The following is a 27,578-nucleotide window of genomic DNA, read 5'->3' on the forward strand; positions in this document are numbered from 1 at the left end:
TGAGATTCAGCAGTCTCGTCAGATTTTGGGTGACTTTGGGAAAGAAGCACTGAAGGCTGCTTGAACCCACCACTTACCCAGAAACCATTGTCTACAAACACAAGCGCTGATTTCCATAATATTTGACACCAAAACCAAATCAATCACGTTATGTCTCAGTGTGGAGTATGAACCTAGGCAGACACAAATCTTTATGAAATAGTAAAAATCATATAAAATTTAGCAAAAAGGTTCAAAACCATGAAATATTGGAAGGAAGATGCAGAGAATAGGGCTGGGAGGATTTGCCCAACCTTGTCCATACCACCTATGCTAGTACTATGGAGTAGCATAATGAATAGAATTTATGAGACATCAGTTCCTGCACAGAAAAAATGGGAAAAGCCAGGATGGAGCATTTTATTAGTTGTGTTTGCATTACATGCTAACATGATCAATTTAACCATGCTTTATTCAACACTTTTTTCTTGATTCAGACAACATACCAGAACCTTAAAATAGCCACATGGAATGGGTTTGCACATTTTATTTATCTATTTATCTGATTTGTCCCCACCCATCTCTTCCCATTAGGGGACTCTGGGCAGTTTACAACAATCGATTAAAAACAACAACCATAAAATACACATTATGGTAGGATAACATGTGATTGGCTAGTTCAGTGTGTCATGTAAATGTAGCCACTTTGATCTAAGTAACTAATGACATATGTTAATTATGTATGTTAATGCAAAGAGCATTAGCAAGTATTGAGGATTATTATTAGGTAAACTGAAGCTTTCCCATTTTACAAGCTGTTCATTATTATTGATTATTAATTCCACGTTTTACAAAATATTCATTATTAGGTAGGGATTATTATTATTAGGTAAACTGAACATTCCCCATTTAATAAGCCGTTCATGTCTATACAGAGAATATTCAGGAGCAAGGATTCAGACTGGACCTAACTAAGAGGGCAGTGTTTTTTACCTGTATCTGTTTCTTGACTAAAATGGCCTTAGTGTTGACTCCTGCTGACTGCCTGGAAAGTCCCTGCAGTTTTCTTGGCAACATTTCAGAAGTGGTTTGCCATTGCCTCCTTCCTAGGGTTGAGAAAGAGTGACTAAGGCAGGACTAGTACTCATGGTCTCCCTGATGCCTTAACCACTACACCAAACTGGCTCTCTATATTTAGATTTACTGGCTAAATAACTGCTTTTCTGCATTTCTTTTGAGGATACTATTAATTTGCTGGTGATGATAGAAAATATTTTTTATTACCAGAAAGTATTTTAAAAATAGGACTGTGCAGAGATCTCGATGTTAAGGGCAAAGCATGGAGCACATTTTATATATTTATTTTTTCAACCCATTTGTATCCTGCCAGAGTGACTCTTGGCAGCATGCATATGCACACAGCATCTGTTGGAAATATCTTAAACCAGACCCCTCCTTTTCCAGCTGCAGAGGGTAGCTGCATGAGCCCAAGGAAAGATGCAGCTGCTTTAATAGCTTGTTTAGAGCCACTAAATGAATTCAGCCAATGAGAAGGAGACCTCTGATTTGGGCTGGATAGATTTTTTATGCATTTTCTTACATCTGCCTTTAAGGGTGATGTAGGTAGAAAGGCGGGATATACACTGAATCAAAAACAACAAATCCCATTGAATTCACTGAGTTTTATTGCCAAATGTGATTTACAGGACTCACACCCTAGACAGAAAAAAACCCTAGATGGATATTTCAATGGAAGCCAGCAAGGAAAGATGGTGCGCTGTTCATTCTTTCCCTCGGACCCTGTGACAACTGTTTCTCTATTGTCTCCGCTTCAGTGGTTCTACATAGAGTGGACATTATGGCAGAAGTCCAGGTTGCACTCAGCAAATTGTGGTAGAAGGCCCCCAGTGCAGTAGGAAAAGCCCACCACATTTTGTAGTTGTTGAACTAATGCAAACTTCTCCCTAAATTGCCCTATTTATATGACCATGACCTCTAGCACAGTGTTTCTCAACCTCGGCAACTTTAAGATGTGTGGACTTCAACTCCCAGAATTCCCCAGCCAGCATATCTTAAAGTTGCCAAGGCTGAGAACCACTGCTTTAGGGTCTAAACTTACTCAAAATTACCTTCCAACAGAACTGCTGACTGCTTGAAGTATAAATGGGGGGGACAAATCCTGCACTCTCTCTTGACTGACTGAAGTATTTAACATAAGCAAATAAAATATTAGCAGAGATGGCCCAACCCTGAGGCAGACCTAGGAAGCCACGGTGGTAGAGTTGTAGTATCCTGAAAGCTCAAGAAATATCTGATTCTCCCCCACCATATCTTTACTTCCAGGATGGGGAAGAGTCACTTACAGAACTTTCATCCTCAGGGGCTTCAAATAACGTGATCAACCAGGATAGGGGAAGCCACTGACCGGCAGAATAGGGTTGCCATGATCTGCTACTTACCTTCAGCAACAAAACGCTTGGGGTGACCCTGTCTGCCAGGCCACTCCTGGAGTTGTTATGAATTGTTTTTCCTCCGGATCCTGCATTATTCATCAGTCATTCTTTTTAGAGGAACGTTAGGGAGGAGGTAAATATATCAATATATCGCGAATCCATCCATCTATAACGTCCCCCCACTCTTTCATTGCCCCGGGGTTTCTTTCCTAGTTTTCTTTGGTCCCCTCCTACCCTGCTGCCGCCAAACCTAAATCCAGCACGCGTAATCCCGTCCGCTCTTCTTTCATCCATTAGAACAAACCTGCTGCCGCGTCTTTCCGCTAATTGCGCCCGTCGCCGCGCGGCCGGCGATCGAGGAGGGGGCGGTCTCTCCAGCTGGCGGCGGCGGCGGGACTGGAGGAAGCCCCGCCTTTTTATTTGCCACGACTTTGATTGTTGTTGTTTTCCTTCGGCGTGAGCGCGCGGCCAGGTCTGTGCGTCCCTCTCCTGAGGCGCGGTAGCAGTTTTAGTAAAAGCAACGGCACGCCGGCTTTCTCCGGCGTGCAGCTGTTGGGCTGGTGTGCGCTCGCACGCAGAGGGCTTGGGGGAGAGGAGACAGCGGCGGGAACAACAGGGAGGCGGCGGCGGCTAGTGCTGGGATCCACCTTCCCTTGAGGCCAGTTTGCGAACGAGGCTGTTACAAGCGGACCGACTGAGGCTCTTCGCGCAGCAACTGGATTGATGCCTGGCGGGATCTGCGCGTTGTGCAGGCTTCTGGGCCCTCGCCCCTCCCTTGTTCCTCGCTTTACCTTCTGCCTGGCTCTTTCCCCGTGTAACTAACTGCCTCTTTCCCCCTTTCTGCTGCTTTTTCTCTTGCTCGGCTGCTCCTGGCAGGTCCCATTTGCTCTAATTCGGGCTACAAGAAGGCGGATGATGAGATGTCCGGGGCCACGTCCTCTGCAGACCAGGGAGAGGCAGCAGCTCGCACCATTTACTTGAATCAGCCTCAGCAGAGCAAGTTCCGCGACAACCGGGTCAGGTAAGAAGAGCCCGTGTCCACGGGGAAGGGAGGGGAGGCTGGGTGAGAGTCCAGACTGAGCCCAAAGCACCGCCTGCCACTGAGTGAACTTGATCAGGCTTCCAGATACCCAGACGGAGAAGTTAGGCTTGCAAGGCTAACTCTTGCTCAGCTGTGGATAGCGGTGTTTCTGTAGCATTGAAAGGGCAAGTCCCCCGTAGTCAAAAGTGGCTTGTTCAGGAGTCCAGTTGTGCAGCCTTGTTTTGTCCCTGCTGGAAATTGCCACTCACTTTTGCTAGTTTCATGCAAGGCGTAAAACCACAGCAGAGCCAAACATAATTTACCCTCATGCATTGTGCAAACCCAGCCTATACCTTTGAACCTGAAAAGTTGGGCTTAGAGACTAAACTATGACTAAACAAATGCTGGAAACACAGACCTTAAGGAACCAGATTTATCCACATGCTTAGTGAGTCCTTCTCTACTGGATTTCAAAGGAGAGCAGGAACATCCATAAGGTCTAGGGGGTCACATTTATTATTTCCAAGAAACAGAGAGTGGTTTCAGTTTGTGTCTCATCGGTCAGAGATGTTGAAGCTTCTGGTGTCCGCACCAGAATGGTTTGTGATCTTAGTTCTTTAGTGGCTGTTAGGAAGGGCGATGTCCACGTTTCTTTCAAAAGGGGCTGTCTCCTGAGCATTGAAATAGTCATACAAGGAAGTGGATAATAAGCAGTAGGAGACCAGGATCTCCTGATCAGACTGGCTAAGAAAGAGAGTGAAGGTCAGAGACAGGGGATGGCTAATAGGCGCTTATTTGCTGGAGGCTAGTGCCAGAGCTGGTAATGGCTGAGGCACAATAGCAAGAGATCAGTTACTCCTGATTGTACAGTGGCTCTTTCTGCAAGATCATGAGAAGAGCTAATAACAGGCAGCACTGCTGGACAGCAGCCTAAACATGGAGGTGCATACAAGAAATTGCAAATTCACCAAACCTTATTTGGTCTCCAACTGGGAAAAAGACTAAGTCATGCATATTAACTCAATATGCATAAGACACCATGTTTCTGCAAAGTGTCAGTGGCAGTTTTTGTCAGTTCCTTTCTACAGTATTGTGTGTTTGACAAGCAGTGGCTAGCCATGGTCTGTTTTAACTACAGTTTGTTGAATAAGCCACACTCAGTAAGGTTAATGCCAAGGCAAAACCAGATAATAAAACACATTAAGGCTTAGTGCATTTGGTGAACTCAGCCAGGGACTCTCCCCGTTCCCAGGCAGGACTCTTTACATTTCCTGAAACCTGACCTTTTTGTTTTGATATGGCAAGTACTGAAATTGTGTAAGACATGTATTTAGGCAAATATTGATGAATATGTTTTGGTATGCCAGTGATGTGGAAAGTCAAATAGAAATCTAAATAACTGCTTTATAGTAAACTGGTTCACATGTGTGACTTTTTTATTTTGGCTTAGAGTATTGTGTGAACCCAACAATAATGGCTTATTCAACAGACCTTTAAAATCATGGCTTGGTAATGATGCACGAATCAAGCCACTAATTGGCAGTATCTCTCCAGAGTTTCTGGCCGGCATATCCAACTTCACTTGTATATGCTAGAACTGAATCCGCTGCCTCCTGCCCGTACTTTGCCATTAAGGGAGGGAGCCCAGATTGTTGTCAGTTCACAGTTGCTCCAGTGAAGCCAGTTGTGTGAATGGAGCTTTGAAAGGGCTAGAACTGGAGCCTTACTCTTTCTGTCTAGTTTTAGTGATAAATATTTTTAATTTATAATTGTGTGTGTTTGTGTGTATGTATAGACCCAGGACAAAATGATAAATTGTGCTTAGGATAACAAATGTTAAAAATCTGGCAAAGCAGTGTCTATTGAAAGCATTAACATCCCAGTAAATAACAATATTTTGGTCAAGAAGGTTCTTATGTTTTGACGGGATTAAAGTATCAGTTTAAACAGACAAACAGTGATAAAGTGGCTGAAACAATTTATCCAGTTCTGCAAGGCATATTTAATGCAGGATAATTGCTCTTTGGCACAGGCTGGAGAAAGCTTAAGTACAGTCATGGATAGCGCATCTAAAATAGCATGGTGATGGGGATATCTCAAGAGGGAATGAAAAGAAAAACATACTAGAAAAGGCTGCAACAAGAATTCTGGCTATTCCATCACTCCTTGAATGTTCCATTCCCCCCCCCCCCATTTACACATTCTATGGCCCCAGAAGATCCCCTTGGTGAGTGGATTAAGTTTGTTGAATGGGATTCCCTTAGAAGTTCCATCTCCCTGCCAAGATTAGTCAGCCTTCCCTTCCTCAAGACCAACCAAAATACTCACTCTTCACATACCCATTTACTTTCATCTAAAAATATCTGTGGAACATTTGCTCTCTGCCCTTGTAATGTATCTCCTTGAAGCGTATTGCTTTGTTCTTCGGCAGAAAGGATCCCAAAGTGGTTGCTAGAATAATAAAAACGAGAGGCTCTTTGTCTAACAAGTATAACTCAGAAGGAGACAAAAGATGGGCTGAAGATAAGTGGAGCTGCACCTTTTAGAATTCTTCTCAAGCATCTTGAGAGCATCAGGTTGGGAAGGCTGCTATGCTGTTATCTGGATGTCAGCATTACTAGATTTAAAGGGACTGGCTTTCAAACAGAGATGTGAATAGAATTGCTGTGTTGTCCATTCCTTTCCATCTAGTTGCAAGTTCTGCAAAAGTCTGCTGCTTTCATAGCAATGGGTGATATATCTGCTACAGATAGTTAAACAATGGGGAAAATAGATAAAAATCCCTAAATTCAACAAACTCAAATTTACTTCTTCAACTTTTTTTTATCGCATGACATATGGCTCCATCAGAACTTCAGTCCTTTGCATTAGCTGAACTGAAGCTGACCTGTGGAGTCCTTGGTGCTCTCTTTGCCTTGTGGTTTTGAAGATGTTGCCTAGTCTGGCAATGAAACGTCTGCAAGAAAACAGCAAGGCTCAGAGAGCACCAAGGACTCCACAGGTCAGCTTCAGTTCAACCCTGAGCTACAAATATTTGCTTCGATTGAAACTGACCTCTGAGGAAACACATACTGGATTGCACTGTCACTGCAATCATTGAACAGTATTCATTTATTATGAAAAAATATAGGCCATGCTTCAAAACAGAGGCTGGAAAATGTTCAGGAGATGCTTAATTGTTTCTTGCTGCGATCAATAGCAACTGAAATTGAGAGCTTCTATTGCACAATGGTTAAGCTGTGTGACTAGGATTGGGGAAATGCAGGTCTGAGTCCACTGTCCACCATGAAAGGTCATTATGCTTTGGGGCCAGTAGTTCTCTCTCTCAGCAAACCCTACCTTATGAGACTGTTATTATGGGAAAAATTAGAGGAAGGAGTATTATGCATATCGTTTTGAGCTCCTGGAGGAAAGGTGGGATATAAATCTAATGCACCAATAAACTGCTTATCTTTGGATAGATTATCCCTTGTATAAGTAGCGTTCTAACCCATCTTAATTCTCTGTGTATTTTGGATGACTTTTTTCCTTAAGCTTTTAAAAATACAGCAACATCTTGACTTTTACTTTTTCCTTGTGACTTGCTGAGCTTTAATTTTTCTCTTATCTTTTTATGTTCCTCTGTTCTTGACTACTAAAAGGCTGTTTGTGGAATTAGGTATATCATAGCAACTTTGGGTGCTGTCAAAATGCATTGCAGGATGCCTGTTTGGGAAATACAGTTGGATGTTTATAGCTTCAGCAGTCCGTGTGATCTCTTTAGGTGTATAAACAAGTGTAACTTTTTTCAGGCAGTCTGTTCACTGATTTGAACCTAAATCACCAGTGTACAACCCCAGCATGCTAGCCCCAAGTTTGACTTAGAGTAAATTAACTGCATTTAAAAAGTAGCATGACAGCTTAGGAATGGACTCAAAGGGAAGAATTTTTCATTTTAGGCAGATGAAGTGTATTGTTTCTTAAGAGAATACTTTAGAAGCCTTGTCTAGCTTCAATGATATGAAAGAAGAGGTGGTGGAGATGGTATGAGAAAATTCTATGAAGTCCAGGGTCCTGAAGGTCATTCATGACAGCACGTTATAGTAAGTTACACATCTGCACTTTCCAATCATTTCTACTTTTAAAAAAGCAAGAGCCATAAGGTTCATCTGTAGTGAGCAGGGAGGGAAGGCAGTATGAATTCCTATATTGCATCATCCAGTCCTACATTGCATGCCATATCAGTAGGCTGGGGAAAAGTGTGGTTTACCTGAGCTGGGCTGGACTGGATCCACTGGCATTATGTAGGCCAGTATTTTTCAACTTTAAGATGTGTGGACTTCAACTCCCAAAATTCCCCAGCCAGCACACTGGCTGGGGAGTTCTGGGAGTTGAAGTCCGCACATCTTAAAGTTGCCAAGGTTGAGAAACACTGACCTACGTGTATTGGGGTCATCCAGACCTCAGAGCCCTCTAGCATCTGTAAGGGAGGGAGCTGAAGCAATGCTTCCTGGCTTGATTGCACATGGGCAGACCTTATTTGAAGAAGACAGTCCCATGGACCCAAACTATATAGAGCTTTAAAAAGCAAGCTCAGCACTTTGAATTGCGTTTGGAAACATATTGGCAACTATGGAACAACATAGTAATGTGTAATGGAACTGCCTGACATATTGCTGGGAAAATGTCCTAACAGTCAGAAATCACGCTGAGACGAGGAGTAGGTCTCTAGTGTTTATTACTGCTACATAAAACAGAATCCTAACAAACTGAAGAAGCGTGGGAAAAACCCAGACAGATAAACCCCAAAAGTTAAGGCGGGTCTGATCTGTGTCTCTTTGAAAGGCTGCTTAATTCCTCAGTACTACGTATGCGTTTTCCACCCTGGATAGAGGCCCCCTCCTGCTCGCCATCAGTATTCATGACATCAAATTCCCAGTTAGCTGCTGAGAATGGAGCATCAGACATCTGGGATGGACCATCTTAATCCCTCCCCTTGCAGAGGTCAGCGGTGCCAGTGAATTGCAAACTGACCAGAAAATAATCTGATCATGACAAATGACTGGTCACAATGTCCTCCATCTTGAGACCCCAAGCCATTTACTCTGAGGTTAAAAGTAGATCAAATGTGTGGCCACCTCTATGTTTTAAACCAGATATGAGCTTAAAAATAAATTAAGGAAATACAACTAAGGGTTACTCCCCATGAATTTAATCATTTCTTAATTAAATCACATCAAAAGATGCCAGTTCGGTGACAGTATTTGAGATGCCCTGGAGCTGCATCCAAGGCATTGAAGGAGCCCTCAGGATGTACATTCCTGAGCCAAAAACAGGCAAAAGACTGGAAAGGTAAGAGGTCATGTGATAGCCTCCAAAGAGCTGGCCCCATGAAGACTTCTTTTCCAGTTCTCTGAAAGTTTGTCTTAAAACTTAAGAGTTTATTTGCATGAAAATAAACTGAATAGCTCAATGTAAAGAAATTTATATTCCCAATGGTACTTACACTGAAAAGCATCTTTTGGATTTTGCAAGGTAAAAATAAAAGCGATCTCAGCTGTTTGTATTATGTATTTAAGAGGTTTACTGGCCCTGGGGACTCTGAGAACTTGTATTCAGATGTATCCTGGGAGAATCAGAATGGCTAAAGGAAATCTAATTATGCTGTCTCTGAAAAAGAAAAATTGGTGTACTCTCTGGGTGTGAGACAGACGGAGGATAGAGAGAAATGGATGGATGTTGCATGCCAAGTTGTACGTTTGGACTGAACCATTATTTTATGCAGTGACTGGCACAGCATTAAATAAGGCTAAATTATTTACTCAGTGGCACAATAACCAAAAAATATAAGTATTATTATTTGAACACTAATGGCTTTTAAAAGAAGTTTTGCAGCACTTAGATGGGTTCATACTTTATGCTAAACCAGACTTTGTTTAGACATACGATACTGAATACAAGCGTGGTTGTCTGGGTGTGCATGGTGTGCGGAGCCAAAACTAAGCAAACTACGTTATCGTTTAGTGCAGTGTGTAAACCTAGTCCTGGGAAACCTGAGGCCAGTTACCATCTCTTGGGTAGTCACCTTCACAGGGTCCTTTTGAGAATGTCATAGCCTTCTGAGTTTATTAAAATATAATCCAGTAGTTTTGGCAATCCTATTAAACAAGGAAAAATCATTCACAATCAAGGCCCAAGTAAGCAAATTAAAAGCTCTGCTAACCATCTAGAATCTATTATAATTAATATCTACTTTTCCCATGCCATATATAGTTTTTTTTTCCTATTGTTTTTCTCTTCCGTTCTTTTTTGTGCTAAAAGGCCCAAACATTGCCATTCCTTAACATTACTTACTTGGTCATTTTGGTTGTCCTTTTCTTGCACATTTTCTAGCTCTAAGTTAACCCTTTTATACACAATTGATATTGGCAGCATTATGTACTTTTAAGTCTCAAAAAGAAGCTGCTGCTTTAATGAACTCAGTCATTAAAGCAGCACATCTTTATTGTAACCCTTAAAGCAATCTTATCAAAGCCTGAGAAACAGACATGTATGCACTAAGGGAGAATTACTGTGCTTACATGAGATCCAAAGCATTTCCACTGAATCATTTTGAAGCATTCATAGGCAACTCTGTTAAATAGTGATGAGTAAGTTTCAACTGTTAAAAATGGAAATTCGGCCTTAACCCAGAGCAGCACTCTGGACAGGCAAAAAGGGAAGTCAAAACAGTTCATTTTTTATTTTTTCCTACTCTCCATAGGCATCTGGCCATGATGGAAACAAAAAGTTGGAGTAGACACACATGTGTTGTGAGTCTTATCCATTATTCCAACAATAAAGAGATAAACAAATTCAGCAAGGGTCTTACGTTTTATTATCCATCCAGCAAAATTGTATATGGAATCATTTTTGATTTACAGATTCCATTTGAACTGTTGCAGTCAACCCTGATACATTACCATCCTCCCTTCACTAAATATGTTTAAATAATTTAAAGATGCTTTCATTGCCTTTTTGGGTATGCTTCATGTGTGCTTTCTACCACCTGGAGAAATTCTCCTTGTAAGCAGGCAGGTTGCAAGCTCAGCTAAGATGCCAAACATTTTGTTTACCCTTCTGTTGGCTATTCTCTTCCTTATCCCTATCTTGGGCTATTTTGGATTTGCATGCAGAATATTTTCACTGTATATGGTATTGTAGATGGTCATTTGCGACAGAGAATGGGACAGGTCAGTGGTGGCCATCCTCACTCATCCCCACCCAAGTGGCTATCCTTTGTTAGGCTGGAACTGTGTGGCCAGGAAGTGGTGGTGGGGGATCTCTTTGCACTTCCCATGTGTTCTCTCTCTCTCTCTAGACAGCTCACCTCTTTTTTAGAAAGAAAGATACATTCTTTCTAAAAAAGAATAGACAAGTGCAGGTGGGAGTCTTCTGAACTGAAACTACAGCTAGTACTTAGATGTAATTGTGCTACTTTAGTGCTATTGCAAACTGAACAAAATCACATACATCTTATAAGTCCAAAGTATTTTATTGGAATGCAGGGCACCCCATGATGTTACAAAACTAGCTTTCTTATGTGGTATGTGAAACAGGGATTAGTGGAACAAAGTGACTAATCTTATTATGCAAAAACAGAACAAAAATCAAGGAGTGTTTATGAGATTCTTGTTTTGGGGAAAATTTGGCTAGAGTGGCTGGGATTTCTGGAAGTTTTAGTCTTGATGCATCTGGCTTTCTCTAGGTTGGGCAAATGTTATTTAACAGTCATAAAACTGAATTTGTATCTTATGTATTAATAGTAATAGCATCAGAGCTGATTTCAGTTATTGGATCTAGTGCCTTTTCATATGTAGAAGATCCTGGCTGGCTTTACACATCGCAAATTCATTACCTATTTTAACTCTGATTTGAAACAAACAGTAATGAGTACATGTTGTGCTTAGTGATGAATCTATGATCATTGTTTGCAAGTTACAGTTGCAAGGCTTATGCTACGGTTTAGTGAAGTAAGTGAATCAAGTCATTGGCTTATTGATGGAATCTTAAACATGAGTGTTGCATGAAAAATGTGAAACTAAATCTGGTACATTTGTCCACCTGTCTGTGTAACCATTTATAGAAATAGAAGATTAACAATTGCTGTTATATCATCCTGTGAAATTTTGCACAAGTGTTTGCACTGTAATACATAAGCTTAGTTTTCTTTCACTTGTGATTTTTGGCTCCAGTCTTAGGTGCCTTGCTAATTTTTTTGAATGTAATTCCTTTTAGCGTAGAAAACACTTAAAATTCATTGTAAGTTCCTGCCCAAAGAAAGCGCTTTGTGCTCTCGTAATTACTGATCTGTGAACTGATCTGGTGTCCTGGTGTGTTAGCACTGTTAATTGTTTGCCCATGGTGGAGGCATCTGCAGAATCTGATGGTTTCATCATAATGATGAAACAAGTGTGATGTAAACTCTGCCCTTTTTGTACATGCATATGACATCATGAGACATGTATAAAAGGGATGAAATTTGTGTCTCGGTGCCTGTTTTGTCATTTTTCCTCTTGCCATCTGTTGGATGCCTACAGCCAGTGGCCTTCAGTCCTCAGAAGCCAGTACTGTATGACATCAACGTGTGGATTGTCAGATTCCTACTGTATCCCTCAAAATGCCTCTGGGGTGTCAACAGACTGTTCTAAAAAGACTGTGTTGGGTCTATGAGACATTGTTAAGAGCAGTGTTTCTCAACCTTGGCAACTTGAAGATGTGTGGACTTCAACTCTCAAAATTCTGGGAGTTGAAGTCCACACACCTTCAACTTGCCAAGGTTGAGAAACACTGGTTAAGAGAATTAAAATGTTAGACACCATTGCAGTGCTTTCTGATTAGATATCCTTGCTTCCTTCTCTCCCTTCCTTTTCCCTTCACCCATCATTATGCCTGCCTATCATCAGCATTATAAGCTAATCTTTAACTAGGATGCTCTACAGCAGGATTTTTTTAGACTTTTTCAGGCTGCAGAACCTGAACCATCTTCCCTTGCATCTCCATCTCCCTTTCTTAGTTTTAAAAATTACTGGCAGTGAATAGGGCTCAAGCAAAGGAGATACTGTGCCTTCTTTCTCTTTGTTTCTGTTTTACATATGGGGTCTCCTTTTTCCTTCCTGCTATATGGGCTGCTAGTAGAAGAACTGCTCTCAGGAGATATCTGAACTGATCAAATTTGAAAGTAGTTTCAGGCTTAAGGTTCCTCACCCTTTATCTACCAGGAGGCAGAGGAAAAGCCTTTTTTCCATTCTTGGATTAAAACTATGCCCTGGGTATAGGTCTGGTCTGTATATTATAAAATTGCTGTGCAGAAGGCACTGCCATGTATGAAGCAAATAATGTGTAAACTGAATTTTCAGATGTAGTGATCTTGGGGCCACAATAGCTGAAAGCATTGCTGAGACGTGCAGCAGCTTTGTAAAGGGTAAATTCTGGGCTAGGGTGGTTGGGAAAAAGGCTGAAGCTCTAAATGCACAACTCATTAATCTGAGGCTAACCCAATAAAATTAACCCAGTGGCCTGCATTTGTATTACACGCTAAGTGTACTTGATCTGCACAACACACTGAGCCATGAAGCAACATTGCAGCTTGAATATTGTGTTGCCTTCATAGAAGTCCATGGAGTTAGCACGCTTGGAAAACTGTGTATGACTCTGGCTGCCGCAGAAGCAGAAAAAGGAGAGTCTAGAGGTCAGAAAGGCGCAGAGAAGATCAGTGGGCTGGTGTGCTAAAAATAGATTGAAATGCCTTACTTCCTCTTTAGTGCTGAGACATTTAAGAAAGCACATACTTTGATTTAGAAGTTTGCTATCATCAAATGTGATAACCACATTATCCATGGAAATGTCGGTCAATATCTGCTAGTTATGATGGCTCTGAATACTAGTTAGTGGGGAGCCATAGTAGAAGAGGGGTTTTACTCTTGTGATTACTGAGTTATAAGATGGTCAGCGGGTATGTTTGCATGTCCTAGCTTTATCTGTACAATCAGCTCTCCAGTCCTGTGCAGCCTCCCTGATTTCTTAGGCTTCAATTCAATTCCTTTCTATGGGAATTCTGTTTCTCACTGGGCTTTTTCGGAAAGCGTGTGCAGCCAATGTGACTGCAGAGTGATAGGGAGTTGTGAAAGAAAACCCAGCACCAGCACGCATTCTCTGCCTCCTCCAACAATGAAGTAACTCTCATAAAGACCTTTAAAAGAAGTTCTCAAGAACCTCAATAAGGTAGAAAAATAGAAGTCTTTTTACTGGGGAGGGGAGGGGGGAACTTAAGCTGCAAGTCAGATTCCAGGATGGCATCACTGTACAGTGTTCCAGTGAAGGTGTTTACTGTGGGTCATGCTGGGGGGTGAGGTGTCTGAGGCTTTCTGCACATTAGAATTCCATCTGTGTAAGAGTTTCTCCTGTGACACGGACCTAAGAAGAAGTGACCTCAGGGTTGGGATGTTTGCTGGAGAGCAACGTACAGTAGCAGCCTCAGTTAATCTACGTGTGTTGTGAATGTTAAAATGCAATTGTACAATCACATTCTTACTATTGCTAGGAGAATCCCTCTCTCCCCACTTCTTTTGGTTTTGATCCTCCTTCTAGAGCATTGAAACAATCTTAGTCTCTTCATTTACAGTAGTTGCATCTGTTGATTATTTCAGTCTTTTTCCAATAACCTGGCATTTTACATAGGAAATATGGACTAGAATGCAGGGAGGGGGGTTAACCCTTTTTATCTGGATTCCATCCTGGAAGCTGCTGCGGTTCACCCCAGTGGATTTCCTGCTTCACTCTGTTTAATGCATGCAAGATCCACGACTGCATTGCTTAGTGACAGCAATCCCTGCAGTCCCGGTTGCTGTTGTTAACTGAATCCCACAGGAAGATTGCAAATGGCGATCACGTGATTGCAGGGTGCTGCAACATGTTGTAAGTGTGGACTGGTTGCCAAGCACCCATATCATGATCACGTGACCGCAGGGGTGCTGGGATGGCTGGAACATCAAGAACCAGTCATAACCATCATTCATTCAGTGCCGTCGTAACTTTGAATGGTCACTAAATGAATGGTCGTAGGTAGACGACTACCTGTAATGGTTCAAGTGTTGAATTGCTACCAGGCAGACCCAGACTGAAGTCCCCACTCAGCCACAAAGGTTGTGGATGACTTTGACCCAGGCACTTTGTTCCTGTTGTTGGGAGGATAATAATGAGGAGTGATTATGTTCTGCTTTGAGTTCCTTACATGAAAGGTAGGATAGAAATGTAAGAAATACCTAAATACATTTCTATTTTTATATGTTGCATTTATGTCCAATGTTTTGTCCAGCTGCTCCACAGATGCTTATAGGAAGCCCACAAACAAGAGGTGGAACCAAAAGTTGGTCCAAGGACTTTTGCTTCCTGGAGCTGTGAACAATGTTTTATTTATGATGCTCTAATACTGCCAGTTTGGTGTAGTGGTTAAGGCACCGGACTAGAAACCGGGAGATTGTGAGTTCTAGTCCTGCCTTAGGCACAAAGCCAGATGGGTGACTTTGGGCCAGTTGTTCTTTCTCACCCTAGGAAGCAGGCAATGGCAAACCCCTTCCAGAAATCTTGCCAAGAAAACTGCAGGGACTTGTCCAAGCAGTCTCCGAGAATTGGACATGATTGAACAGATTAAAACAACAACAACAACTGCCTAATAATAAGAGTCCTTCTTCCCAGGTCCGTGTAGAGAAACTAACTTGACAGTGGGTTGAATCTTATTTCAATAGAAGCAATGAAATAACGTTTACTACCTCATCTGAAGCCCCTGGCTATTTTAGAGAGACCAAGCCAGAGTACCAATTCTGCTCATCAACTGAGAAGAACAAAAGGCTGTCCCCTCTGAGCATTGGCCCCCTGAGACACTTACCTGCTTGGCCTAATTTTAGCCGAAGGGGGATTTGAAACAGTCTCCACACTCCGTGTGATAATGTAATTACTATGTCACTCTGCTTTTCAAATTAAGGTCAATAATGTTGGCTCTGATGACTTGCAAACTGGCATTAGCAAACTGGTGGTTTGCTTTAATTATGGTTTGACAGACAAACCATGGCCTGACTCAGCTATAAGCCAAAAGTTGTGGTTTCTAAAACACAGTGATGATTCACACATGCTAAGCCAAACTACTGTACATTGTGATGTAACACTGTGTGTGAATCCAGTAATTGCCTTAAATTTGCCCTGTTGTGTTATAAAGAAAATTAAATGTCTTAGATGTTTGTTTCATTCCATCTCCAGTCCTTATCCAATCATACTGGTAAATCCTGAAACCATTCCTTTGTTTCCTATAGCTTGTTTTCAGTGGGAAACTATTTGCCATGTCAATTTTCTTATAGTTTCCTATGAAGGATTTTTAAATTGCTATCCCTGTATGCCAAAGGTTAAAAAAGTGCTTTGCAAGCATTGCCCTTGGATAGAAGTAATTAAGTTCAGTTTAGGAAAACAGTTTTAAAATGACATTTTTATTGCTTAGGTTTTTTATTCCATTACAGAATCATGCTATTTATTGTCTTTGATTAACACTCTTAAATTGAAATTCAGAGATTGATTTTCCCCAAAATTGCTTTGTATGCTGTTCAATGCAGTTGCCATCCTTACTAAAATACATACTTAGAATGTAGAGTAGGCTGTTTTAAAACCATCTCTTATCTTTTTCCCCTTTCCATGCAATATATGAGGATGTGGTATTCTTCTTTACCTTCCCTTCTGCAAAATTTGCTCCCCCCCCCCCCATTTCACTGTAATTCATCTTGGTATTGATATTATTTGCTTTCTTCATTTTGACATGCCCAAAGATATGTTATGGGAATTTTTTTTCTGGCTAGCAAAGCAAGCTTGTGTGTATCAGTTGGGTAATGATAGGTTTTAGTTTAGTGTTTTGTGTGAACCTAACCAGTTGTAGTTTATTCATCAAAAGTGGTTCAAATCCAAATGTTTTCTCACTTGCTCACAGAACTGAAATTCTTATATATTGTCAAAATGAGAGAATGGACTCAGATGGAAGAATTCTAGGCTGGAACTGGGGAAGGGCAGTTAAATTTGAACAAAAATAAATGGGAAGCTATCGAGCTGAAAAACAAATCACCAACCTCTAGCTAACCATTATTTCCAAGAATGCAAAAGCTCCACAGCCATTGTTTTATTACAAAAAAGGTGGTTAAAACTTGCAGATGCTGTGGATGGTAGACCCTCCTTTCTTGTTCACTTGCACTGTCAGACTAGAGACCTATAGGTGTTAATTTGGGCCTTATACTAGAAGGTCTTGAGGCTTCTAGAATGAGGCCCAGACAAATTAACACCAATAGCTCTCTAGTCTGGTAGTGCAAGTGAACAAGAAAGGAGGGTCTACCATCCATAGCATGTTTAGACTTCCTTTCCTACAAGCTGCTGACAACCCAGGCCAAAAAATAGTTCCAACAGCTAAGTGCACTGCATTATAGTGACCAAAGTGCAAGATCTGTGAATTAAAATCCTGGTAAAAGGTTGAACCTAGAATACATAAAGATCTGATGAGTTCCAGTAAGAATGAAAGTAGTCATATAGGGCCTCCTAGTGGTCAGTAGTGAACAGAACCACTGTATTACAAAGCTTGCAGAGCATGGTTTCCGGAATTCTTTCCAGCCCCTTCATAATAGCTTCCCTCTAGGTCACCTGGGAGGGAGAGGGGCTTAGAATGGAGAGGGGCAGACTCATGTACTCTGCTATGGGTCATGTGATCAGGAAGGGAGAGGTTGGCAGCTTTTGTTGGCTTCTCCTGCGCCAAATTTGGTCCCATTATGTTCCAGTTCTGGAATATATTCCACTGATAAACAGAAAAAGTCTCAAGTCACTTTACTTATTCTTTTCCAATATTCCTTTGGTTGGAGAGAATACTAATGGTGGAAGCTACAATTCAGTGCTTTGTTTGGAAGTGTGCCCATCTGACTAGAAAACAAAGATAAAAATGAGTTATCTAGGGTGGGGGGAACAAACTTGCTAATTCCTCTGGCCACTTGTAACAATTTTGTGGACACTTCAGATGTGCCTACAGGGCTGTTCGTACATTCCCATATATTGTTTAACACATAGGATCGAGGAGAGCGTTGGCATTGCTTTCTGTGATATAGTATTTTAGTAAATGCAAGGCATGCTTGCTTCTGCATGGGGACACAATAAAAAGTACCAAAAGTTGGGTTGCACGGAACTTTCGTATGGAAAAGAGACATAAACAGCGTCAATCATTAACAAATAAGGTTTGCTTGATAGAGTTAAGGGATTCAGAAGTATGTTGTCAAGATTAAAACCGAACAGTTTATTGCCAGATGAGCAGCAGCATACCAAAAGACCAACTGCTGCCAGCTGAGGGGAGGGAAGGGAGAGAGACAATAGAAACCTGTTTCCTAGCTACCAAGCGAGCTTTCCAGCACCTGTTTCCTCTTCTCTAATCCCTGCACTATTGCACATTCACTCATACGTTGCATGTTTACAGCACATTAGGCATCCATTTCTAAAAAATATTTACAGAAATGTGATGAGATGCAATTATGGGTGAGCAGCCCCATGAAAGTATTGCAGACTGAAGATAACTTGCCTATCTATAATCATCATGCCTGGTATTAGTGAACTATGTGGTTGGAATAAGGTTCAATGTGCTCATAGCACAGTATTTGTTCATGACAGATTGCAGGGGTGCAGCAAAAATCACCCCAAGATTTGGTAGCTAGGTATTTCCCTAATACACATGACCACTAGATGGCAAAGGAATACAGAAACTCTAGTCCTTCTAGTGGTTGTCTGAAATTTTGCAGCCCAGATATATTAGCTTTAATTTCCCTTTCTTGTAATAGCTACTGCATGAAAGCAGTTTGTATTAGCTTCAGCGTACTGGCTATAAAGTATCAACTGGCCAGATGTATGCTTAAGCAGTTCTGAGAATATATACTGTACATACATATAGCAAAATATTGGTAGTCCTTGGAAATCTGATCATGCATTATCTCTTCGATGTGTGCTCTGTGTATGTGTGTGTGCGCGCCTTCAAGTCAGTTTCGACTCCTGGCAACTGCCTGGACAAGTCCCTCAGTTTCATTGGGCAAGATTTTTTTGGAAGTGGTTTGCCATTGCCTCCTTCCTAGGGCTGAGAAAGAGTGACTGGCTCAAGGTCACCCAGCTGGCTTTGTGCCTAAGGCAGGACTAGAACTCACCATCTCCCAGTTTCTAGCCTAGTTCCTTAACCACTATGCCAAACTGGCTCTTGCATGACATATACTGTATTGTAAATGAATTATTGCTGAAAATATGGCAAAATATTTTGCTCTTCTCCCTTTCCACAATCTTCTATTGAACAGCAAGGATAGAAAGAAATTGCTGTTGATCTAACTTGCAGCTGAAGTAATAGGGGAATCAGAAGTTGAAATCTATGGTGATTTTTGCAAATGCCATTGAGATCTTTAGTTCAGACAGAGAGAGCTGATTATCTTTCTGCAGAATATACCAACTTCCCTGTCTGGGCTTCTTTAACTCTTTCTATGAAGTTACCTCTACAGATATGTAATATGTAATTTTTAAGATCATTCCCATTTGCTGATAGGCAGGGGTGGGCAACCTGCAGCCCTAGAGCTACAAGTGGCCTTGAGCTCCTGTTTTTGCAGCTCCTGAAACTCTCTGATTACAACTGCTGAAAGCCTATGGTATAATTTCATCCCTCAAAGAACTGTAGTGAAAACCATAACATAAGCTTAACAAAAGCATCAAATTTCCCACCAAATGTAGACTCCTTCCATTCTGTCCCTGCCTTATGCCCAATGCAACCTTATCATTTCCTTATCAGCTACAGTCCCTCATCTTCCTGCTCAGTGCAACCTCCTGCCACAAAAGTTTCCCATTCCTTTTCTAGGCCATTGTAATGGGAAAGGGCTCGTTGAATGTTGTACCATGAGTCTTGTAGGGTTTCAGCCCAGTCAGTGAGAGAGGCTGGCAGTGATTGTGGGTGCGGGAGTTCGGGTATCGGAACGAACTCCCAGCCAAAGACAGTTTTAAAAGGAACTTGTCCAGTGCTTTGATGTACGACGTTGTTGTAGGCAACTTCAGCAAAAGGAAGCAGGTCCACCCAGTTGTCTTGTTGATAATTGACAAATGCCCGTAAATATTGTTCCAGTGTTGAATTAACAGGTTCAGTAGATCCATCCATCTCTGGATGCCACGCAGTGGAGAGGGCTTGTTTGGTGCCAATCAGCTTTAAAAATGCCCGCCAAAACTGTGACGTAAATTGTGAGCCCCTGTCACTCACCAAACGGGCGGGGATTCCGTGAAGACGGTACACGTGTACGAGGAAGAGGCGTGCCAGCTGTTGCGCAGTGGGGATGGAAGCGCATGGGATAAAATGCGCTTGTTTGGAGAAAAAGTCCTTTACTACCCAAATGACTGTTTTTCGTTGACTGGGTGGGAGGTCGACAAAATCCATGGATATGTCCTGCCATGGGTAGGCAGGGGTTGCCACAGGTTGCAGAAAGCCTTGAGGCTTGCCAGTTTTGTGCTTGGTTGTTGCGCACACAGGGCAAGCGGCCACATAAGTTTTAAGGTCCTTTAGAAGAGTTGGCCACCAGAATTGACATCTGATGAGGTGAAGGGTTTTAAGGTACCCAAAATGTCCAGCCAACTTATCATCATGGCAGCGCTGGAGGATCGTCTTTCGTAAAGCCTCAGGGACATACAGACAATCGTTTCGCCAGGCAAAGTCCTCAGTAAAAGTTACAGTGTTTAAATTTGCTTGTAACCAAGTGTCAGATTTCAGGTGGAAAAGCAACTGTTGTTTCAAGTCTGATGGAATTGGCAGACGCGCCAGACGGGAGGGAGGCGGAGCGGTCTGGCGTTGAGCCTGTTGCGCTCGCGTCTGACTGCGCGTCACAGCTGCCAAACTCAATTGCTTTTCAGTCCATACAGTACCCTGTACCGTTGGCCCAGGGCCAGCATCTTGGGGTCTGCGTGATAAAGCATCTGCTAAAAAGTTTTTCCTGCCTGGTATAAACTTGAGCGTGAAATCAAAGCGAGTGAAAAATTCAGCCCATCGAAGTTGTTTGGGGCTGAGTTTTCGACTGGTGCTTAATGCTTCTAGGTTCTTATGATCAGTCCACACTTCGAAAGGGTGGGAAGCCCCTTCCAATAAGTGACGCCAGGTTTCCAAGGCTGTTTTGACAGCAAACACCTCTTTTTCCCAAACATGCCGCCTTCTCTCTGTTTCTGTGAACTTGCGAGAGAAGTAAGCACAGGGTTTTAAAGTGCCAGATTGGTCTGCTTGAAGCAGAATTGCTCCGATGGAGAAGTCGGAGGCATCAACCTGCACTACGAAAGGCTTAGTTGGGTTAGGATGCTGCAAAATAGGTTCAGTGGTGAAAATCTGTCTGAGCGCATCGAACGCTTGTTGGCAGGCTGGGGTCCATTTAAGGAGCGCGCCTGGGTTCTCCGAGTGCTGCGTATCCCCCTGAGCTTTAGTTTTTAGTAGTTCAGTAAGGGGAAGGGCAGTTTCAGCGAAATTTTGGGCAAATGCCCTATAGAAATTGGCGAATCCAAGGAAACTTTGTAATTGCCGCCTGGTACGGGGAGGTGCCAAAATGGCTTCAACCTTGGCAGGGTCCATCTCAATGCCCTTTGCTGAAATTCTATATCCCAGGTAATCAATTTGTGATTGATGGAAGGCACACTTGGACAGTTTCGCATACAACTCTGCTTTTCTCAGTTTAGCAAGCACTTGACGCACCAAGTGAATATGTTCTGCCATGGTTTCAGTATAAATCAATACATCATCCAAATACACTAATACCCCTTTAAATAGGTGGTCATGCAAGACCTCATTGATGAGTTGCATAAAAACCCCAGGTGTCCCAGACAGACCAAAAGGCAACACTTTGTATTGGAAAGCCCCAAGAGGACAGTTAAACGCAGTTTTCCACTCATCCCCCTCCCTTATGCGAATGCGAAAATAGGCTTCCCTTAAATCTAACTTTGAGAAGATTTTGCCTCTGGCCAGATGTGATAACATATCTTTGATGAGGGGCAAAGGATATTTATTTAATATTGATACTGCATTGAGCCCGCGGAAATCGGTACATAGCCTCAAAGAACCATCCTTTTTTGGTCTAAAGAGGACAGGTGCCCCCACCGGGGAATCTGCCAGCTCAATGAAACCCCTAGCTAGATTTTTATCAATGAATTCCCCCAGTGTGGCCAGCTCTTTAGGAGACATGGGATAGATTTTTGGGTGAGGTAATTTCACACTGGGCAGAAATTCAATGGCACAGTCTGTCTTTCGGTGCGGTGGTAAGCGATCTGCTTCCTTCTCTCCAAAGACATCTGCCAGGTCTTGGTATTGCTTAGGCAGTCCTTCTAGGGGTTGAAGTGTCTGTACAGTAGTGGTAGCCACCCGTCCACCCTCAATGTCCTCCAACAAGTCCTTTTCTGGTGCTTTATAAAACCCATCAGCAAACGTTACAGTTCTATGCAGCCAGTTGATAAAAGGATTTTGTTGTACGAACCAAGGCATTCCCAAAATAACCAAAGGACCCCCCACTGGAGCTATGACAAAAGGCAATTTCTCCCAATGGGTACCCATTTGCAAAGCTACAAGTCCTGTAGAGTGGGTGACCGCTTTTCCCCCAGCCATAGTTCCATCCAATTGCGTGAAGATCATTGGTCGTTGCAAAGGGAACGTGGGCAGTTCTAAGGCGGCTACAACATCAGGATGCATTAGTGAACATGAACAACCCGAATCTAGCATAACCCAGACTTCAACAGTTTTGGTTCTAGATCCCAATTTCACTTTGACAGTCAGTGTAGGAAAATTCCCACTCACCGAATCGTGGTCACGCCCGGTTTCTTCCACCTGCCCAACGGCGCCCTTCAGAGCAGGTGGTAGCCTTTTCCCGCCGGCTGGTCGAAGTGTAATTCCTCCTCCTCTTCCCCAAATAGGAGGTCTGAAGGGTCGACTTCTGTGCAGGCAGCCCTCATCTTACGCGGTAATGCTGGCGATTTTCCCGGCGCTTTCCCTGGCCGTTCCTCCGGTCTGCATCTCGGGCACGAAGTGGCACGATGCCCTTCCTTCCCGCATCTCAGGCACTGACCTTTCGCAAATCGTTCTCTTTCTTCCTCCCAACTTTTCGTTTTAGGGCGGCTTGAAAATCCAGGGGCACGAGCCCCCCTACTAACTCTGGTTTGCCTCAGTTCCTTGCTATGGGCAATTGTTTGTAGAGCATTTTCCGCGCTGCCCGCCAACTGAATCCACCCATACAACGTTTTGGGATCGTCCCGACACAAAGCCCACTGGAGGACTTCCGTCTCCAGTCCTTGTTTAAACATTTCCACTAAAGTAGACTGGGACCAATCCTCCACCTTTCCCGCCAGGGCTTTAAATTCCAAAGCGTAGTCTGCGACGGAGAGGGTTCCTTGATAAAGTTTTTTCAGGGCGCTTTTCGCTCTCTCTTGGGCCAAGGGGTCTTCAAAGTGCTGTTTTAGTGCCCACAGAAACTCATCAAAGTTCTCTAACTCCGTGGCTTCTGCTTGGCATAACTGCACATACCAATCCGCTGCCCTCCCCTTCAACTTGTTGGCAATAAAATTAATTTTGCCCTGCTCCGAACGAAAGTATCGCCCCCAATCATCCATATAATGTCTAGCATTGGTAATGAAAAAAGAGAGCGTGGTAGGGTCGCCATCAAACTTTACCCCAAACGGTGGAAAGGTTCTTATCGGCTCCGCTGGCTGCGATGGCTCCGCAAATGTCAATGCACGTCGAGCCCCCAGTGGTGGCCGCTCCCTGGTTGTTCTCGACTCCCTTCCCCTCGATTGTCGGGAAGCCCGAGTCCTACTTCTTCCCCTGAGTGACGGGGACCTCTCTCTCGGGTAAGCCAGCTGGGAGGGGTCTTCTTCCCAATCTTCCTGTAGGGACCCCGACCCTCTGGGAATATCCTTCAGGAGGGTCACTATCATGTCCATTTTATCCTCTATTGCCTTCATGCGGGCAGAGGTGACAAGCTCTTCTAACGGTCTAGTTGTCACCACCACCCTCGGTGATAAGGGGATTTCATGTTCCCAGGATGGCTGTGGTGATTCCCTCCCCGTTCTTGCTTCCACCTCGGGTTGGAGTTCACCCCTTGTGGCACCCTGCACCGCCAACAATAGGTCATCCAATTGGGCATCCCGCTTCTCTTGATGTGCTGCCCTTTGGGCTCGTGAACTCGGAGCTACCAGGGTCTTTGTCGAGTCCGGCTCCTCTTCGCTCCCATCACTCTCGCGTAGTTGAGGTTCTGTCATCGCTAGCGCTCCCCTTTACCCAAACTTTGGATGGGGCTAGTGGAAGATGATATAAATGATTCTCAGCTTTATGTAATGGTTGCCTAATCCCAAATACTCAGTCTCACAAGCCCGGGCTTAAAGATAACTGATTTATTAAAGGAATAGTATGCAAATACAGAGAAAGCTGAGAATGAGCAAAAGCGCGCCAAATACAAACTTAAAAGCCTTGCTTCCAACCCAGTCCCACCCCGAGCGCTCGTTAGCAACCACCCCCTCCTGGGTGCTAGCAACCATTACATCTGCCTGAGAAAGTAACCTTGAACAGAGTTGCAAACCCAAACATACATTCCAAAGTAGCAAAATAAAGAGCACAGCAATAATGGAAAATGCCAGCAAACGTCCAAGCATGTAAGACACGGAATAACGGTTTGACATGTGAAACGTTACGATGTTAACAGAACATTGAAATGGTGAACATGACAGCCATGCTCTCATTTTCTGGTGAGTGTCCTGCTACAGAGGTGTCAAGACTGCTGAGTTCACAAGCAGTTGGTGGTGTGGTGAGAAAAGCAGTCAGAAGTTAATTACCGGAGTTGCTAGGTGGAAGAAAGCAAACCAGCAAAAGATCCCAGTAAAAGTTCTAGAGATCGTAAAGAAAAAAAAAATAGCTGATCAAAACCAAGGGCCAGCCCCAAAACAAATCCAGATATTGTTCCTGCATTTGCTTCTGGAAACTGAGGAGCCCAGGTTAATGCAAAGCAGTTCCAAAACAAGGCTGAATGGTGAGTCAGTCAGGGAACTTTTACTTTTGTTCCAAGTTAAGAATAGCTGTGTAATATGGAAGTCTGAGATATGATGATTTATGCTTAAAAATACATCCTGAAGTCACCTTAACTTTTGAAAGGACTACTCCCTTTCATAGTAAACGTCATCTCACCCTGTTGGCACACTGGTTTTGACCACACTTAGTTTTCTGGATGGAAGTTAAATTTAGGCCACAGCTACAAATGGGACATAGTTTGGGGCATGTCAAAAGCTCTATACTTTGGGGAGTGTAAGAAATTGATAAATGTGGTAAATGCAGTTGTGTTGCATCCTTGAGAATCCACATTGTAGGCTGTTTGTGATAAAATGTTTAAATATGTAATTTTAGATGACCTGTTGGATTAAAGAACAACACTGTTGGAACAGATAATTACATCCAGTCTTAATTCCAAATTAAGTATGTCAGTTTTAAATACTTCATTGTAAATGTGGAAGATTTGTCTTACTAAGTTTAGCATATACTTACCTATTTGGTAAAGATTGGAATTTATAAATTTTTAAAGATTGAATATAAAAATGTTTTACTCACTTCTAGTCCTTAAATTTTATTATTCATTCCATTTCTTCATTTCTTCTCTTTATTGTAAGTTTAATCAATATCGCTAAGTTATAACCATCTGTCGAGCTTCCATTCTTATTTAGCTATTAGTGTTTGGAATTTGAGGGCCAGGTTAGGGTGTTAGACTAAGAAGTGGAAAACTTCACTCAGCTATGGCACTTCAATGTATGACATTAGGCCAGTGACAATCCTACTTCACATATTATGCATGGTTTGTTTGAGTAAGCCTCAGCTGGTTGGATTATAACATGCCAAGCCACAAGCTATGATTTATAAAATAACATGACTGGGTCAATGCAAGATGTTGAGCCAATACCTATTAGCTACATTATGGCTTAGTATTTGTGAACAGGGTTGTTATTTTGGGTGGGAATATTACGTACACCATCTTCAGTTCCTGAAGAAAAGGTAGTATATACATCTAATGAAAGAAGAGATTATTAAATGTATTATTGTAAATATAATCATATTTGAGACTACTGAGATACTTGAAACTGAGAATACATGGGAAGGAGTGATTCTTTCAGAAGCAAAAAGTCCATGGATCACAGAGTTTGTTGATTATTTATCATGTCTCACCAGGCTAACTTGATTTGGGCTTGGAAGATAAGTAGAATCAGACCTGGTTAGTGCTTGGATGGGAGACCACAAGGGGAATATCAGGGCTATTGGCTAGACTGAGAAGTCAGAGAAACATCCCAGAATAAGGCAAAGGCAGCCCAATTCCACGTTGTTGCCAAGAAAGCTACATTGATGTACCAAATACTGTAGGCATAGTGGTCAGTCTCGACTGAAATGTGTCTGTACCCATTATCACTGTTAGGTCCACTCTTACCAGCAAACCTTATACTTCACTTTTCCTTTCACAGGCTTTTCTATTGTTTTATTAATAGAATCATGACACAGCTGATCTAATTACGTAACATTGTCTCCATGTATGGTGTGATGAAGAATGTTATGTATATTGTAAGAATCATTCATATATATAGAAAGTCATCCTAATTTTACTATGGCCATTCCAAATGGGGCATTGTCTTAGAGACCTGATGGTGTTGTTGTTTATTCGTTTAGTCGCTTCCGACTCTTCGTGACTTCATGGACCAGCCCACGCCAGAGCTTCCTGTCGGTCGTCAACACCCCCAGCTCCCCCAGGGATGAGTCTGTCACCTCTAGAATATCATCCATCAATCTTGCCCTTGGTCGGCCCTTCTTCCTTTTGCCTTCCACTCTCCCTAGCATCAGCATCTTCTCCAGGGTGTCCTGTCTTCTCATTATGTGGCCAAAGTATTTCAGTTTTGCCTTTAATATCATTCCCTCAAGTGAGCAGTCTGGCTTTATTTCCTGGAGGATGGACTGGTTTGATCTTCTTGCAGTCCAAGGCACTCTCAGAATTTTCCTCCAACACCACAGTTCAAAAGCATCGATCTTCCTTCGCTCAGCCTTCCTTATGGTCCAGCTCTTGCAGCCATATGTTACTACGGGGAACACCATTGCTTTAACTATGCGGGCCTTTGTTGTCAGTGTGATGTCTCTGCTCTTAACTATTTTATCGAGATTTGTCATTGCTCTTCTCCCAAGGATTAAGTGTCTTCTGATTTCCTGACTGCAGTCAGCATCTGCAGTAATCTTTGCACCTAGGAATACAAAGTCTTTCACTGCTTCTATATTTTCTCCCTCTATTTGCCAGTTATCAATCCAGCTGGTTGCCATAATCTTGGTTTTTTTGAGGTTTAGCTGCAAACCAGCTTTTGCACTTTCTTCTTTCACCTTCATCATAAGGCTCCTCAGTTCCTCTTCACTTTCAGCCATCAAAGTGGTATCATCTGCATATCTGAGATTGTTAATGTTTCTTCCAGAGATTTTAACTCCAGCCTTGGATTCCTCAAGGCCAGCTTGTCGCATGATGTGTTCTGCATACCAGTTGAATAGGTAGGGTGAGAGTATACAGCCCTGCCGTACTCCTTTCCCAATCTTAAACCACTCCGTTGTTCCGTGGTCTGTTTTTACTGTTGCTACTTGGTCATTATACAGATTCTTCAGGAGGCAGACAATATGACTTGGTATCCCCATACCACTAAGAACTTGCCACAATTTGTTATGGTCCACACAGTCAAAGTCTTTAGAATAGTCAGTAAAACAGAAATAGATGTTTTTCTGAAACTCCCTGGCTTTTTCCATTATCCAGCGGATATTGGCAATTTGGTCTCTAGTTCCTCTGCCTTTTCTAAACCCAGCTTGTACATCTGACAATTCTCGCTCCATGAACTGCTGAAGTCTACCTTGCAGGATCTTGAGCATTACCTTACTGGCATGTGAAATGAGTGCCACTGTTCGATAGTTTGAACATTCTTTAGTGTTTCCCTTTTTTGGTATGGGGATATAAGTTGATTTTTTCCAATCTGATGGCCATTCTTGTGTTTTCCAAAATTGCTGGGATATA

At 42.6% G+C, this 27,578-nt stretch overlaps 1 protein-coding gene across 1 annotated transcript in view; it reads left to right on the plus strand.

Annotated features, from left to right (window-relative positions):
• The first annotated feature begins 3,287 nt into the window (after positions 1-3,287).
• ATP8A2 (ATPase phospholipid transporting 8A2) overlaps positions 3,288-27,578 on the plus strand; it is a 337,944-nt gene continuing 313,653 nt past the window's right edge. Inside the window, exon 1 of the mRNA XM_063305756.1 lies at positions 3,288-3,453. Within this exon, the coding sequence (XP_063161826.1) occupies positions 3,353-3,453 (101 nt within the window). The 5' untranslated portion in view covers positions 3,288-3,352. The remainder of the gene's footprint in view (positions 3,454-27,578) is intronic.

The sequence above is a fragment of the Candoia aspera genome, chromosome 5 (assembly GCF_035149785.1).
Source record: "Candoia aspera isolate rCanAsp1 chromosome 5, rCanAsp1.hap2, whole genome shotgun sequence".
NCBI lineage: Eukaryota > Metazoa > Chordata > Lepidosauria > Squamata > Boidae > Candoia > Candoia aspera.